The 16244-nt window shown below is 47.5% G+C and overlaps 1 protein-coding gene across 1 annotated transcript in view; it reads right to left on the reverse strand.

Annotated features, from left to right (window-relative positions):
- LOC138510613 (coiled-coil domain-containing protein 17-like) overlaps positions 1 to 16244 on the reverse strand; it is a 377034-nt gene that overhangs the window by 14209 nt on the left and 346581 nt on the right. The window contains exon 12 of the mRNA XM_069626398.1: positions 11058 to 11168. Within this exon, the coding sequence (XP_069482499.1) occupies positions 11058 to 11168 (111 nt within the window). The remainder of the gene's footprint in view (positions 1 to 11057; positions 11169 to 16244) is intronic.

A 16244-nucleotide genomic window follows, 5' to 3' on the forward strand; every position in this document is an offset into this window, starting at 1 on the left:
GGTTAATAACCACTGAACAGGTTATCATGTCTGTTCTTGCGAGAGAGGGGCGCCCGCTACCTTTGTAAAACTATTTGTTAAGGAACCTGGGATTGGTAACCCTAGGTCTCCTGGGGGCAACCAGACGTGGTCTCCCTCTCACTGTGCTTAGAGAGGCATCAGCTTCACCTCACTGATGATCCCCAACAAGGGTGAAACACGTGTATGGGGTTGCTGGTGGTACTCTCGTTCAGATTGGAATTGCCATTGTATTTCGGTGCTGGACTGCCCCTGGGCAGGACAAAGACTGATATGCAAATGGATATTTCCCATCTGTGAAAGGCACAGTGAGTAAAAGCAGTGGCTGCGAACTCTCAAGTGGTTAATAACCACTGAACAGGTTATCATGTCTGTTCTTGCGAGAGAGGGGCGCCCGCTACCTTTGTAAAACTATTTGTTAAGGAACCTGGGATTGGTAACCCTAGGTCTCCTGGGGGCAACCAGACGTGGTCTCCCTCTCACTGTGCTTAGAGAGGCATCAGCTTCACCTCACTGATGATCCCCAACAAGGGTGAAACACGTGTATGGGGTTGCTGGTGGTACTCTCGTTCAGATTGGAATTGCCATTGTATTTCGGTGCTGGACTGCCCCTGGGCAGGACAAAGACTGATATGCAAATGGATATTTCCCATCTGTGAAAGGCACAGTGAGTAAAAGCAGTGGCTGCGAACTCTCAAGTGGTTAATAACCACTGAACAGGTTATCATGTCTGTTCTTGCGAGAGAGGGGCGCCCGCTACCTTTGTAAAACTATTTGTTAAGGAACCTGGGATTGGTAACCCTAGGTCTCCTGGGGGCAACCAGACGTGGTCTCCCTCTCACTGTGCTTAGAGAGGCATCAGCTTCACCTCACTGATGATCCCCAACAAGGGTGAAACACGTGTATGGGGTTGCTGGTGGTACTCTCGTTCAGATTGGAATTGCCATTGTATTTCGGTGCTGGACTGCCCCTGGGCAGGACAAAGACTGATATGCAAATGGATATTTCCCATCTGTGAAAGGCACAGTGAGTAAAAGCAGTGGCTGCGAACTCTCAAGTGGTTAATAACCACTGAACAGGTTATCATGTCTGTTCTTGCGAGAGAGGGGCGCCCGCTACCTTTGTAAAAATATATCCATATGATGCTGCCCCATTCTGAACAGTTATTGCAGCATATCATGCCTAGTAAGGTCCCCAAACCTTATGAAAAGCATACTGTTCTGAAGGCCTATAAGACAGTTGTAATGGGAATCCAAGGCCCCAGTGTGAAGGATCGTAGAGCCTGTAGTCACAGGTCTAGGGAAAGTACAACAAAGTGTTATGATCATGGGGGGGAAAGAAGTGACACAGTATTTCTTCACAGGGTACCCACATTGACTGCTAACAAGCGAGAACCAAGGAATGCTTTATCAAACAAATCCCTACACTGGCTTCATACTGTTAGAGGTTGCGCTTTTGTTTCCAGCAAAGCCCTGGTGGGATGTTACAGAATGGTTGGCGAGGCTGATAACCCTTATGACTCTGTAAAACTGGTATTCCAGAATCTGAGAGTGGCCAAAGGTGTCCTGGGATGATCTGGGTGTTATGGTCAGACCGCCAATAGTGGGATTGTAATTGGCCTGTATCCGTATGCAGGAATTGGCCGGACACTTGGGGGAACCTCAATTAACTAAGCTTTATTTGGTGCGAACCTCACACCCCTGAGGACAAGGCTGATAGGGAACTAATTTGATTTTGGGCCTTTGGAATATTGAACTGTGACATGATTGTAATAAAGGGACTTATTCTATCCTCAAACTATATATGATGTATCATGGAAATTTCGAAATGGTTTGTATCAGGATCTACTTTGATGACCTGATGAACGAATATTTGACTGCATGAGGGACCATCATCACGTTTATATCCAGTATAACACATTTGTACTGCAATAACCCAAAGGTACAGAAAAGAGGACATGCCTTGAATGCATCTTTGATATATACGACAATTGTGCATGCCATTTGTATGTGACTGCATGATTTCAGTGTGCATGCGTTCTGCATGTAAAGTATAGCAGAACCATGAACTGCAGATAATTCGCCTAGATGTTCATAGACTTTTTATAATGCCCATTACTTCTTTTATGCTGCAACCCATAGAATGCAGCTGGGTTCCACACAAAATCAATCCAGCTGTCACATGATTTTTCTAATATTTTAAACTAGTCATTGCTACTGGTATTTGAATAGTCACCTAGTTCTAATTACTATTTGCATGCAATGCAATACTCCTTTAGTTTTCATGCTTGCAGTGTAGGAATTAGAAGAGGCAGTAAATAGTGGCAAGGGGATTCATGTGGAAAATACAGACATCAAATAGCTTATGCACATTTCAAATGGAAAGGCACACATTCTGGCAATGACATGTTTTAAAGTGAACTAGTTCAGGGCAACAGGTCATCTGTCCAGTTTGCACTGTGTACATACAAACCTAAACTAATTAATTAATAACCCTTCCTATTAATTGCTAACCTGTCTTTATCAAATCAGTGAAAAGCAGGCTCAGATGAGAGGTCAAAAGTGAGATGTCTTTTACAATGGAGAGAAAACATGCAAGCACAGTTTACTGGCTGTGATTTCATTACACAAACTGTGAGGAAAAAATGCACTGTTGAGAAGGCACTATTGTATGCTGCAGGAAGCAATTGTTGCAGATGTCTTTGGAAAGCTATTCTCCAGCTCGGGTGATGTGTGCACATCCGAAAAAAAGAGAAAGGTCCTGTTGATTGACAGGGATAACACTTAAATTCAAGACACAGAAGGGGTGTAGGCAGACGAACAGCAGACAAGCACAAGCAGGAGACTGGCAAAGCTGCAGAACTTACTGGGAGATAGTAGGCGACGACAATAGACGGGGGAGCAGTTATCCTGGCAGAGAGTTTGTGTCATCCCTGTGGGTCTGGAGTGGTGGAGGTCACGGCAGGGCATTTGCTGCCAAGCTGAGCCAGAGGGGTGTTCCAGAGATAGCAGTGCAGGATTTTCCAGTGGGCGAAGTAGATATGCAGTCCATAATTGAGTGCATGCTTGAATGAATGGAGTTTTAATTTCTTAGCTAGCCAGAAGGGTTTTTAATGTGTAATTGTTCAATGTCACATGCAAATGCATTTATAAGTACTAGAGTATTTTATTAAGCGTGGCTTCTGCCAAGTCCCATGATCCAAGGTCGGAGTGAATTGAACACATTTCATTTTGTTATTGGGCTGTGTTTATTTTGAAATTATTTTTCCTGTTTCTTCTTGCTTATCCACATTCGCACTGACAAATGCGTTACTGCTTAAATGTTGCATTTCATGATCGGTAAGTTTACTTGCTACCATAAAAATACATTACAAAACTCACTACGTGCTCTGATACATTTTTCTGCCATTTGGGTTACGACATTTAATCTTTTATGGGCTCTGTAGCTAGACAATGGGCTTCATTACGAGTTTGGAGGCAGCCATGCCCTTAATAAGTGAGTTGCGGCCCTTGGACAGGAAAATAAGGGTGCCTCTGTGCTCATCACCATGGCAGATAACTAGCAAACAGGCGGGGCACCAGTGGCGGCAGACCCAGTTGCACCAGGAGGAGCTCGTGGCCCATGTCAACAAGGAGCATTAGCGCCCATGCCAGAATTGAATGAAACAGGGGATCCATCGAGTTTGGTCCTGAGGTGGAGGGCCTGGATCGGCCACATGGACATTTATTTCAAGGCCACGGGAGAGACGGAAGAAGAGAGCATGGTAGCCACACTGCTATACTCTGCTGGACCGGCTGTCCATAACATTTACCAATCTCTTCAGCTGGCTGCTGGGGCAAAAAATGCACTGCAGGAACACTTCACGCCCCTCACAACTGTAGACTATGAATGGTTTGTTATGTTCAGTGCGAAACAAAAGGACGATGAGTCCCTGGACACATTTCATGATCGCCTGTGACGCATGGCAATATCCTGCACCTGGGACAACGAGCAGGCAATGATACGTAATTAGCTTATCCAGGGATGCACGTCTGGGAAACTGTGGCATCAAGTGCTGAAGAAGCTAGGCCTCATGCTGCCACAAATCCTGAAGATGGGAAGATCACATGAAGTTTCGGAAACCAGGGCATTCAAAATGGATGCAGCTCTGCAACCTCGGAAGGCCAAAGAGGTGTGTGCTGTGGAGCAAGGCCAAGGAATGAGGGGGGCACGTCGACAGATAGGTCTACCAAGAGACAGATGTGGCAGAGCCCCTGAGTCATGTCTGAAATGTGGTTACGATTTGCCACACCCTGCAGAATCCCGCCCACAAGGAAAAGCGTGCGGCAGGTGTGGAGTAATGGATCACTATGCACTCATGTGCCATGTCAACACATTCGGGCAGGATTCTTCAGACAACAGCACCCGTCCAACATGGCCCTCATGAACCAAGAAGAGGATAGGATCACCATTGAGACCGAAGAGGAAGAGGATGATGAAAACATCTTTTACATCTCAAGTGTGAATATGCTGAAGCCGAAGTACACTGTGCAAGTGGACGGGTCACCAGTGCCGGAATTGGTGGACACCGGTGCCTCTGTAAATGTAATGGCCAAAGTGCACTATGAGGCAATGAATACACCCCCGGGTCTGCATCAGCCCGAGGCCTACATTTTTACATTCGGAGAACAACCCATTTCTCTTATGGGGGCCTTTGTTGTGAAAGTTGAACATGGCCGCAGTTTAATCAAAACTTGTTTCTACATCACGGATATGAGCCACAACACCTTGTTGAGCTATGTGGCCGCAGAAGCCTTATTAATTGCCAGCTTCGCCTATGGAGTGTATGTTGAAGATGTACAAGACTTTCTTAGGAAGTTTGAACAACTGTTCGAGTGGATTGCCGAGATGGTCGGCGAGCCGGTGAGGCTTCACATCGATGAGTCAATCCAGCCAGTTCCCCTGAAACACTGAAGGATTCCATTTCACCTGTTAGACCTGGTGGACCAGGAACTGGAGAACCTAGTAAGGCTAGATATTATTGAAAAAGTAGATGGTCCGACACCTTTGGTGTCCCCCACAGTAGTCTCCCGCAAACCGAATCAGCCAGACTCAGTCAGGACCTGTGTAGACATGAGGCTAGCAAATAAGGCCATTAAGAGGGGGATGCACCTCTCTCCGACGATAGACAACATCAATGCGGAGTTACACGGTGCAAAGTTCTTCTCCAAACTAGACCTAAGAGTGGGATACCACCAGATTGTATTACACCCTGAATCTAGATACATTACAATATTCACCGCGCACCGGAGACAGTATCGGTACAAGTACCTGAGCTTCTAGGGCAGCTGAAGTATTTCAAAATATAATATGTGGAACCCTTGCGGACTTGGATGGAGTCATGAACATTAGTGACAACATCCTGGTGTTCGCCAAGTCAGAAATGGAACAAGCATTGAATTCTTTGGGTTCGTCTTCAAAGAGGGCGCTGTGTGTCACCAGACCACAAGAAAGTCAAAGACATCATGGAGGCAAATCCCCCGGAAAATGTGATGGAAGTCTGCAGCTTCCTGGGCATGGTCACGTACTGTGGCCGGTTCATGAAAAACCTGCCCATGAGATCTGAACCCCTGAGTAGCCTCAACTGAATGGACTCCACCTGACAAAGGGGCCCTCTAAAACAGGTGGCATTCAAAGACCTGAAGGGAGCACCAACAGCTGACATGGCATTTTTACCCCTCTTTGCCATCAGAGTTGGTCGTGGATGCCAGCCCATTTGGACTGGGAGCCGTCCTGGTGCAGAAGGACAGGCGGGGAGAAGACCGGCCTATCGCATATGCCAGTCGAGCACTGTCCAATACCAAGAAACGGTACTCCCAGATAGAACGGGAGGCTCTGCCAGTACTGTCTGTGCTGTGGGGGTGCCAGCACTTCTGCCGGTATGTGCTTGGCCGGCCAGTGATGGTAGTGACAGACCATAAGCCTTTGCTGCCAATCATGGCAGGATCGTCCTTCCAAGCCACCGGAGCAGATCGAACAGTGGATGCTGGCCCTGTTGCCGTATCACTGATCTACCGGCCAGGAACCAACAATGTAGCTGACTATTTGTTGTGACATCCCCGGGCCAGGAGGGACAAGGAGGACGAAACAAGCGTCAAAGAGGAAGATGAATATGTCCAACTCCTGGTGGAGTCTGCAACCCCAAACTCCATGCCCATACAAAAACTGGAGAAGGCATCCGAAGGTGAAGAGTGTTTCCAAATTCTAAAAGACGAACTCTGGCAGAGGGAGTGGAAATCAGTGCTGGAAGGCTTATGGAAGAGATCTCAAGAAGCTCGTACAACCCTGGAGCACCTCTGGAGAGTACGGGAGGAACTGACATTCGTGGAATCAGGCCTGCTGCTATTGGGAGACAGGATGGTCATGCCAGCGGGCAAGATACATCAGGTGATAGAGCTAGCACACCAATGACACCAAGGGATGGCCAAGCCCAAGGCAAGCCTCTGTCTAAAGGTGTGGTTCCCCGACCTGGAGAGGCGAGTGGAGGAGCTTGTGGCATTGTGTGTGTTGTGCCAGGCAGCCTGGCAAGTGCAACGTGATCCTCAAATCGAGTGTATGCCTCGTGGAACACGTCCTTGGGAAACAATGCATGCCGATTTTTGTTCCACGGAAAGGGGTTTTCACTTCCTAGTGGTAGTAGACCAATGGTCAAGATACCACAAAGTGGAGTTTGTAGAGTCGTGGCATTTGATGATGTAGCGGTGGCTCTTGAGAAGATATTTGCGACACATGGGTTACCACAGACTCTGTACTCAGACAATGGGCCGCCGTTCCAGGGCGGAAGCTTTGCCCAGCTAATGGAAGAATACGGAATACATCACAGGAAAGTCACATAAGTTTGTCCACGAGCTAATGGTGAAGCAGAGAGATTCATGAAGGTGGTAAATAAGGTCTTCAGGATTGCCCACGGATAAGGTCAGACCCTACGATGAGCACTGTACCAATTCCTCTGGGAATACATAGCAACACCTCATGGATCCACTGGAGTCGTCCCTGCCAAAGCCATGTTTCAAAGATGCTTGAGAGGCCTTCTACCAGAAATAGTGCCTAGGGAAGGACGATGACCAGGTGGAGCAGGATGGACGGCAGCGAATGGAGGGAGAGAACGTCAGAAGGGGCCTCCACCTACATCAGCTCGCCCTGGGTGATAAGGTGCTGATAAGAAATGGTCACCCCAAGGGAACATATTACTTACTACGAGCCAGTCCCATAAACATTGTGGCAGTGAAAGGGTTCATGATAATAGTGTCAGATGGACGATCGACATTCACGAGAAGCGCCAGTTTCTTCAAAAAGGTGGTGGAGGGTGTCCAGCCAGAGGCCATCCAGAGGAGATACTGTGCTGAGGTACCCGATGAAGGTGGAGGTCCTGCAGGTACACCGGCTGCACTGGATCGAGGAGACACAGGTGAGGAGAGTCCGAGCCGGGAGGGGGGCAGAAGGTATCCCCAGAGAATGGCGAGGAGGAGGCCTGCTCACCTCAACGACTATGTACTGAACTCCTGAGCTGAGCCACATAGTCGTGCACAGAACTAAACCACCCAGTGTGGTAGTTACAGTAAAACACTATGTACATGTTGGGGGGGTGGAAAAGGTACCTTTCATGTTTATTCTAAAGGTTGTGGAATATCATTTTGTTTGCAGTCTTTGTTGTTATGATAAAGGAGCGGTGTGGTGTCTGTGCGTTTAAGGAGACACACATGGCAGAGTGACGTAACTCTGCCGCATGTGATTAATGAAAGATGCACATAATGTGCGTGCCACAGCGCCCTGGAGCCTGACAAGCAACAGCATGTTGTGTATGCTCTGTTGGCTGGGTGGGCTTGCGGCGCGACGCTAGGCCTGAGAGAGCCTCAGGCCAAGATATAACACTGATGATGCCAGATTGGAAACAGGACCACTCAGCGGCCCTGTCACGGTTAACGAAATTGCCCTTGCCTGGGAGCGCATTGCATTTCTGAGTGGAGTGTTCTATGGGCTGCAGTTAGTTGTCGCCACAGTTGGAGTGCTGTTCATGTGAGCTGCTGTAGTTGCCAGAACAGGGAATAGGTCATTCTGCCACCTGGAGTTCTGTAGCAGTTTCTATCCCGGTTGCTTGATCTTACACTGCTGTGTCCAGGGGAGTTGCTAGGTCTGGAAAAGACCCAGGGCTACGCTGATGTCAGAACTGTTGGGACTGGGGGCCAGCTAGTCTTTTGGCTGTAGCTCCTGAGATTCTATCCAGGGCTACAACCAAAAGGTCAGGGGCTATAGCCCCCTTAGCCCCCCCCCTAGCAACGCCCCTGGCTGTGTCTCCTGGGAGATGTAGTCTCCTAGGGGATAGAGAAACAGTCTGGCGAGCATTATGCAGTACAGGTATGGGGCACGATAAGGTGGTACTTGTACCATGCAGGCAGGACAAAGAGAAGAGATAGGGACTAGGTCCCTCCCAACCCCCACACTGCGCCTCTGGGGCAGGACTAGCTCTTTGAATCCCATGTAAAGCCTCCCACCCCAGTCTCAGAGGTGTCCCCTTTCTCTCTTGATAGGGTCAGTTATCTGACCCTGAAATAATATTGTTTTAAATAAGTTGACAGCTAATATCTTAGGTATCCACTGAGCTACAATACACTTCCTGTCTTAAGTTGTAGTAATTAATAACTATTGATTTAGAAAGGAACATTTGCAAACAGTATATTCTGGCACACAGGTCCATCATATATTAATATGTGCTAAAGGAAGCACCTTGGATTTCTAGTAATGTCCTGTTAATGCTCAACGCATATAGCACACATATAGTGTGTTATGACAATAGTTTTAGATCGCTGTGACTGGGACTGCAAGTGGATTTTGTGTGTCGCATTTCTGTAAACATACGGCTTATATATGTTTTTGTAATTGGAGCTTTGAAAAAGACGGTCCCTTTTCACCACCAGTTTCTACTAAAACGGTCACTCATTTTCAGGTCTTGCTCGAGAAAACTTTAGCTGCCTGTCAAAGTTCTTGAAATACCTATTAGTGAGGGGCTCAGTACCACTCAGCCTCTCCATTGCTTAGAGTTAGCGCATCCTACTAAGCAAGTAGAAATGTTGGGGAGAGATTTGTGAATGATTCTTGCAAAAAGTTGTTTTCACTGCCTGATGCTTGGTTCGGTGAGTTGTTTTGTCCCTTTTGTGCTGTCTTACATTGTTATTTTTGTGTAAATCTTCCAGTTAAACCTTGTTGATGCTGCAACACAGTACACACCTGTCGATGCCGTCCTGTTACAGCATCCACACTGGAGGTGACGACGTGGTGGAACCTGGAGGAGGTGCCCAAATAACAGGGCAGTGTCCTCCTTCCTCCCCCCTGGTTAAGGGGAAGGGGTTTTGGGGGAAAAGCCTGGGAAGCACAAGCACAAGAGGGGCGGGAAGCCCGCCAAACGGGCTGTAATGCCGACGAAATCCAACAAGGGAGGTGGGTGTGCTGGGGGGCTTATAAGCCGCCGGGTGACTGGCGGTGAGATAGTCGCAGCCTGAGGACACCGGACCTGAGCAAGGAGATAGCAGTTTTTCAACCCACCCACCCAACCTAATGATGACGGAAGTGCAAAGCTTTGCCATTGCTGTTGCAGAACGGTGAGGCAGTGTTTTTTGCGACCAGTGGCACTATACAGATAACTAACGAACCGTGGTAAAAGCGGGAAGGGTTTTCGCTGTTCTCGCAATCAGCGCCCCTTTGAGGCCTAAGAGGCAAGGGCGCTGGAGGTATCAGTATGGGCTCGGCTTCCCCCGGCAAAATGGCACTCCTCCAGCCCAGAAACACCTGCAAGGGCAGGTGGTGTTCAGACAAGAATGGTTGGGGGAGCTTTGGCCTACAGTGGACTTGGTTCGGAAAGGGGGAAGCAACGTTTGGACTCAACAGTGTCACAACAGTCGGCTGGTCGCCGCACCATCAGAACTATTTTCACAGAGTTTGGTTTGCAGTGTTTTGAATCATGTAGTTATTAGAAATGTTGTGAAAATAAATCTGCAGTCTCTTATGCCAACCAAGAAAAATGTCTCATGCTGCACCTTTATTTTCATTAGTGGGTAGAAAGGGTAGCGAATGCAAGAAACAAGTATGTTGGTATAAGTATGGACAAATGCCCAGATTATGGGGCATTTCTTGAAATCCATGCATTCTTCAGGTGCAGGTTGCAGATTGTGCTGGAAGTAAAATCCTGGGCCCTGCTCAACATGGCCGCTGCATCGGTGGTAGGCAGTTGGTAGAAACAAGTATCGTCTGCTGGGATCGCCTTGCACCGCCACGAGGCTAGCTTCTCCTGCCATCCACAGCGGCCAGCCTGTTCTGCGCTAGAGACATTCACTGTCTCCAACTCATCCTTCGTCCCACAGTGCTGGGAAACAGAAAGTGCTGCCCTACAACCCTTTGAGGAAAACGATGCCCCTCCCACTTCCACTGCACAGATTTACACCTGCCTATTTTCTTCGCGGACTGGCTGCGTGGTTCAGTGTGTTTATGAGCCTAGGCGGACTGCTAGTTTGTGAGCCCAAATGAATGGAAGTGTGCTTCTAGCGCCCAGGTGTGTTTTGGGTGATGGTCGTGGACTGTGAATGACTATGTGATGCTTTACTGCGACCAAGCAGTTGCCGCTTTTGTAATGATTCTGCAACAGAATATCAGTAGTGATGGCCTGGTAACAGTGCCCTCGTAAACATCAATTACAGGGGTAGAAGTGTACCATTAAAACAAGTATCGACAACGCCAATAGCTCTGCCTTTATGTAGACGGTAAGGTTTCTTTTTCAAAAGCCTTCCCTGCACCGGCACCGGACAAATCAAAATTAGCTTTCCAAAGCGAGAATTATCGGCTTTGTCATCGATTGAACCACTGGTTTTAAATAGAATCCACTATCCCTGCCAGCTAGTTGCATTTGAACATTTTCATTATTGGTTATTGCCAAGCAGTTGTCTTCTTAAAATGCCTCAACCGCCCAGCAACATACACAACTTGCGATAAAACAGAGAAGTACTGCTCACCAGAGGCGGGTATCTGTAGAAGACCGCATTTTTAGTCTCAATGGAGTTAATGCTCTGAACTTCGGCATCCCTGGCATTCACAATTCGGATGTAGAGCTCAGCGTTATCCAGCTGCGGAAGAAGGTCACGGAGAATAAGAGACTGTAATCTGTAACACGCCATCCCAACCAAACAGCAGCTCCCACATTCATTACTCAAGAAGCCACGGCAGGAAATTACATAATAACAGTGACAGGTTAGCAGGGAAAAGCGGGCACATTTCAGAGTTCATTTGCATACTCTTGGATGTTAAGTAGACACCTCACAACATGTACACTTCAGAAATGGGCGTGGCATTTCCTGAGGAATAGCAGTAGAGTTCGGGGCGATTTGCAACGTGCATGGAATACATGTTGACCCATCCAACAGTCCCTGGGGCTGAAAACTAAATGGAGAATGGGGATGAGTTCCACGGTGGCAGCACATATTACGAGTAGCTAGCAGTTCAAATGTCGATCTTAGGTCGGGCCAGTGGGAGACGCTGTTGGACAGATCAATAGGCAGTCCGATTCCACTTCTGGACTGATGTGAGGCTGATAAAGAATTATTGGTGCATCCGGCCTGTTACCTGCTGACACAGGTACCTATATCCTGGCATACCTGATGAAAATAATATGTTCGGGACTTATGCCTGTCCCATACTTTTCCATCAGAATGCAGAGCTTTTTAAAGTGGAGGTTGGCAATTAAATATTTCAAAATCACCGTTTTTGTTGTTTTAAACTCTTTATTGGTTTTTTGGTAACATTACAAAAAACAAACACAACATATAACATATAACCAACAACATAACTGGCTGCTTGGCACTGAGTGTAGATATCCTTCCACATGTTCGCCTCGGAGTGGGTAGGGATCAATTCTTTTTAGCTACCTCTGTTCTCGTGGCAGTTTCAGAGTTTGCATTTTTTTGCCTTCCTGTTCTGGGGGCATATCGATTGTCTTTCCTCTACTGTTCCTCCCCCCTCCTGGGTTTTCCTCTTCACTATCTTCTCTTTCTTCAAATAAGTTCTGCATCAGAGAGTTCCATGCCATTATTTTCTGTCCTGTTTCCTCTACTCCTTTTTGCGCCGCCCTTATCCACACTGCTGTCTCTATCATTGCCCACTTCTTGAAGTCCGCCCACCATAGATCTATTTTTGGGCCCTCCCTTGAGTTCCACGCCATTGCTATCAGCCGTTTAGCTAATATGCATATTAGGTTTTTGATTTTAGCAAGGTGTGACCTGTGTCTACCTCCTCTTGGGAAGAGGCTCAGCAAGTACCGTTCAGGATTTTCTTCTTGTATTTGGAGTCCACTGCAGGCCACTTTCTGTCTGATTTCGTCCCAAAAGACCCGTACCACTGGGCGGGTCCAGAACATGTGTATCATATCTGCTTGTTCTTCCGGGCAGCAGGGGCATGTGCGGGGGTCTCCCAGCTTCATTATGTTCATTCTCTTAGGCGTGAGGTAAGCCTTATGCGTGACATATAATTGTGCTTGTTTGAACCGTGCGTTCCTTGATACCTTTTTTGGATATTTCAGCACCCTGGTCCATTCCTCATCAACAAGGGGTCTTCCGAGTTCCTCTTCCCAGCCCCCTCTGATGCGTGGCACTTGTGAATTGTTAGATTTTAGCATTTGTTCATATAATCATGAAGTTGTATGTCCCCCTTCTAATATGTCATCCCATGCCTCCAGCTCTCCTTCTATGTCCTCTTGTTCTGGCCACTCTGGCCACCTCTTCTTAATTGTTAATACTATCCTGTTATATAGGATGAATTGACCTTCGTGTATGTCATATTCCTCCACCATGTCTTGGAATTCTGCCCACTGTTCGTCTTTCCTCAAATCTCCTATTTGTGCTACTCCCTTAGCTTCCCATTGGCATCTGTATATTGCAAGTGTGTTTTGATCTGTGCCTACTAGTCCCGCCAGTGGGATCTGAGCTGAACAAGGATCCTTGGTCGTCTGTAGTCTCCACGCCCTCGCCCACAGTTCCATTGAGAGCTTGAGCATGTTTGGTAGGGTCTTGAGCAGGGATTTATCAAGCCATGGGACTTCTCGTAGGTAGTAAGACTTCAGTGTTGGTTGGAAGAGTGTTTTATCTATTGATTCGTCTTCTCCCAGCCATTTGACCACAAATTGTAGTTGCCCTGCTAGTTTTCTGCAAACATGATGTTAGGCATAATTATATGAGGACCCTATGGGAACACTACACACAATTAAGACTACAAGTGACAGTACAATTCCACCTTTGGTACAAGCCCATACTACATAGTTATAGTGGTAGCAGTAGCAGAGAAGCCAGACTTATCTCAAGAGTAAGTGAGCTGTACAAATGGTTACACAAAGGGCTGCAATTACTATGGTTCTGTTACACCCCGCCGTGCACATCACTCCAGAAGACGGGCTTGTTCTTTAAAAGGTACGCACAAACATGTTTTCCTTCCTTATGGTATGCAGCGCTTCATTCCCCCATTCCTTTCACAATGGAGATTGCGGCAGGGATTGAACAAACTACGAGTACCATGATGCTCCACTGCACTATCATGTGCCCTGCGCCTCCAATCACCATGCTCTGATGTTTTGCTTTCTCTTTCGGATAAATGCAGTCTTTTCATTCAGCTCGCTGCTTCTGATTGATGTTGCTGACGCCTTTGAAGTTTCGTCTTCGTCCTTTCTTGAAAATCTGGAATTCTTGACCTTTGCCTGCCTAACGGACCGTCTTGTCTGCTGCTTTGTACTTTACTGCCAGGTTAGTGTACCAGGACCTATTTCCTGTTTTCACGGACTGCCTTGCCAAATCGATTTTGTACTTCTGCTGCCCGCACGTTAACAGGACCCTTTCAAGTCTTGCTCCTAGCCCTGAACAACACATCTAACAGGATTACCGTCTGGGATTCATTGACATTTCTATCAAGTCTGATATTGGACATTGGGAATTGTGTTTACCTTTCTTCAACAAGTGCACAGGGGGACGCTGCGCAGAGTGTGCACCAACCCTGAACTAGTGCGATCCTCGTGCCGTTCGGGTTAGAACCCTCACTAACATTCCCATTTATTATTTTATACTGCCGTTTGTTTCACCTTGGATTGATCCCAACACTACTAGTGGTAAGGAGTGTTTCTTTCCTATTCCAACCTATTGTCATAGTTCCTTGAATAGTCTTTACAGGGATATTGTCTTGAGGTAGAAATAATCCATCCCCGGTCTGCAATTATAGACCTCATCTCTTCTTCTTTATTTTTACAGCTGGTAAACCGTGGCGGTGTGTTCTCCCCGCTCTTTTGGGTGATCGGGCTCTTGTACTGTTTTAATCAGTAGGGGGTCATATCATTTTAAAGATCTATTCCCTCACAGAGAGGAGGCTCGGTTGAAGGCCCCATCCGAGCTCTTCAATCAAACCCTGCGAATACCGGTCCTGGTCACCTCCTTATCCTCATCCTGGTTGGTGAGTAACAGAATCAGAAGCCTTATTAATATGGAAGGAGAGGACCCCTTAGCCGCCATGGTACGTCTGGTGGCAGAACTCCGGGCTGAGATTTCAGTAGCTCATGATGCTCTGAGTCACAGGATTGATAATCTACAAAGATTTCCGCAGCCGCAGTCTTTGGGGATAGACGTCTCAAACGCTTCTGCATCGACTTCAGTGGTCTCTAATCCCTCAACATAGGGGTTTGCTGCGGCCCCAGTACTGGTGGCTTCCCAATTCCCGTTAGCTTCTCTAGAGAGATTTCTTGGAGACCCGAAAAATTATAGGACCTTTATTAATCAGTGCAAGCTGCACTTTCTTTGTCGCCCTACGGCCTTCCCTAATCCAACGACAAAAGCTGCCTTTATCCTTTCCAATTTTGGTGGAACCGCTGCAGCCTGGGCTAACCCTCTACTCGAGTCAAACAGCTACCTGCTATATGACTGCGATGCCCTCATCGCAGCTATGAACCGGGTTTTTGACACTCGTTACAAATCCCAGGCTACGGACCTTGAGTTCCTGAACTTACGCCAAGGGACATCCTCTCTGTTTACCTATCTTACTAGGTTTAATCAACTGGCAGCGGAAACGGACTGGCCAGAAGAGAAAAAATCGGCAGTCTTTTACAAAGGGCTATCAGAGGAATTAAAAGATGTATTAGCAACCGTACCTACAGTTCCCATGGCTTTTGGTGAACTCCTGGATTTGGTTTTGCAGATCGACGCCCGAAGAGCAGAAAGAAAAGGGGAACGCAAACCAGCAGGTTTGACCCCTTCACTGCTGGAAACCGCCAGTTCTTCCTTGTCCGCCCCTGAACCCATGCAAGTGGGGGCTATACGGGGACCCCTTACTCCAGCCCAAAGGGAACACCGCAGATCTAACAATCTTTGTATGTATTGCGGTTCGGCGGACCATCTACTTAAGGACTGTCCAAAGAAACCTGTTGGGAAGGCGGGAAACGCCAAAACCCGGCGCTAGTAAGAGTCCCTACGCCGGGGGTACATTCTTTGGACTCACACGGGGTCACCTCTGCCCCTGTTAGCTTACCTGTGGTCTTTACAGCGACTCCTGACATCTCTTTTTCTTCTTTAGCCATTATTGACTCCGGCGCCACAGGGAACTACATGGACTATGACTATGCTAGTTCTCATAATGTGCCTATGGTGTCTAAGGTACGTCCAGAAACCGTTCATGCAGTGGACGGTACCTCCTTGGTATCTGGGTTGGTCACCCAAAACACTTCTCTGGTTCGAATGCAAACCAAAGAAGGGCATACCGAGAACATAACATTCGACTTGATCAAGGCTCCCCAGTTCCGGGTCATTTTAGGGGTTCCCTGGCTTCAACAACATAACCCTGCCATTGACTGGGCTAAGGGGGTCGTTCAGTTTCCATCCCCGCTCTGCAATGAACAATGCTTTCTAAGCACTAATGTGTCACCCGATTCTTCCTGTCAGGCATTAGTCGCCTCCACAGCCCTTATCGGGGCTGTTACCACTGCTCCCGATATAACTATTCCATTGGAATATCAGGCCTACCGTGATGTCTTTGACAAGGGTGGAGCCGACCACTTACCACCACATCGTCCATACGATTGTCCTATTGATTTAACACCTGGGGCCAAAATTCCAACTGGCAGAGTGTACTCCCTTACGTTACCAGAGGATAAGATATTAAAAGACTATATTGAGAAAGCC

This window comes from Ambystoma mexicanum, chromosome 6p (genome assembly GCF_040938575.1).
Source record: "Ambystoma mexicanum isolate Mex_15411 chromosome 6p, UKY_AmexF1_1, whole genome shotgun sequence".
Lineage (NCBI taxonomy): Eukaryota > Metazoa > Chordata > Amphibia > Caudata > Ambystomatidae > Ambystoma > Ambystoma mexicanum.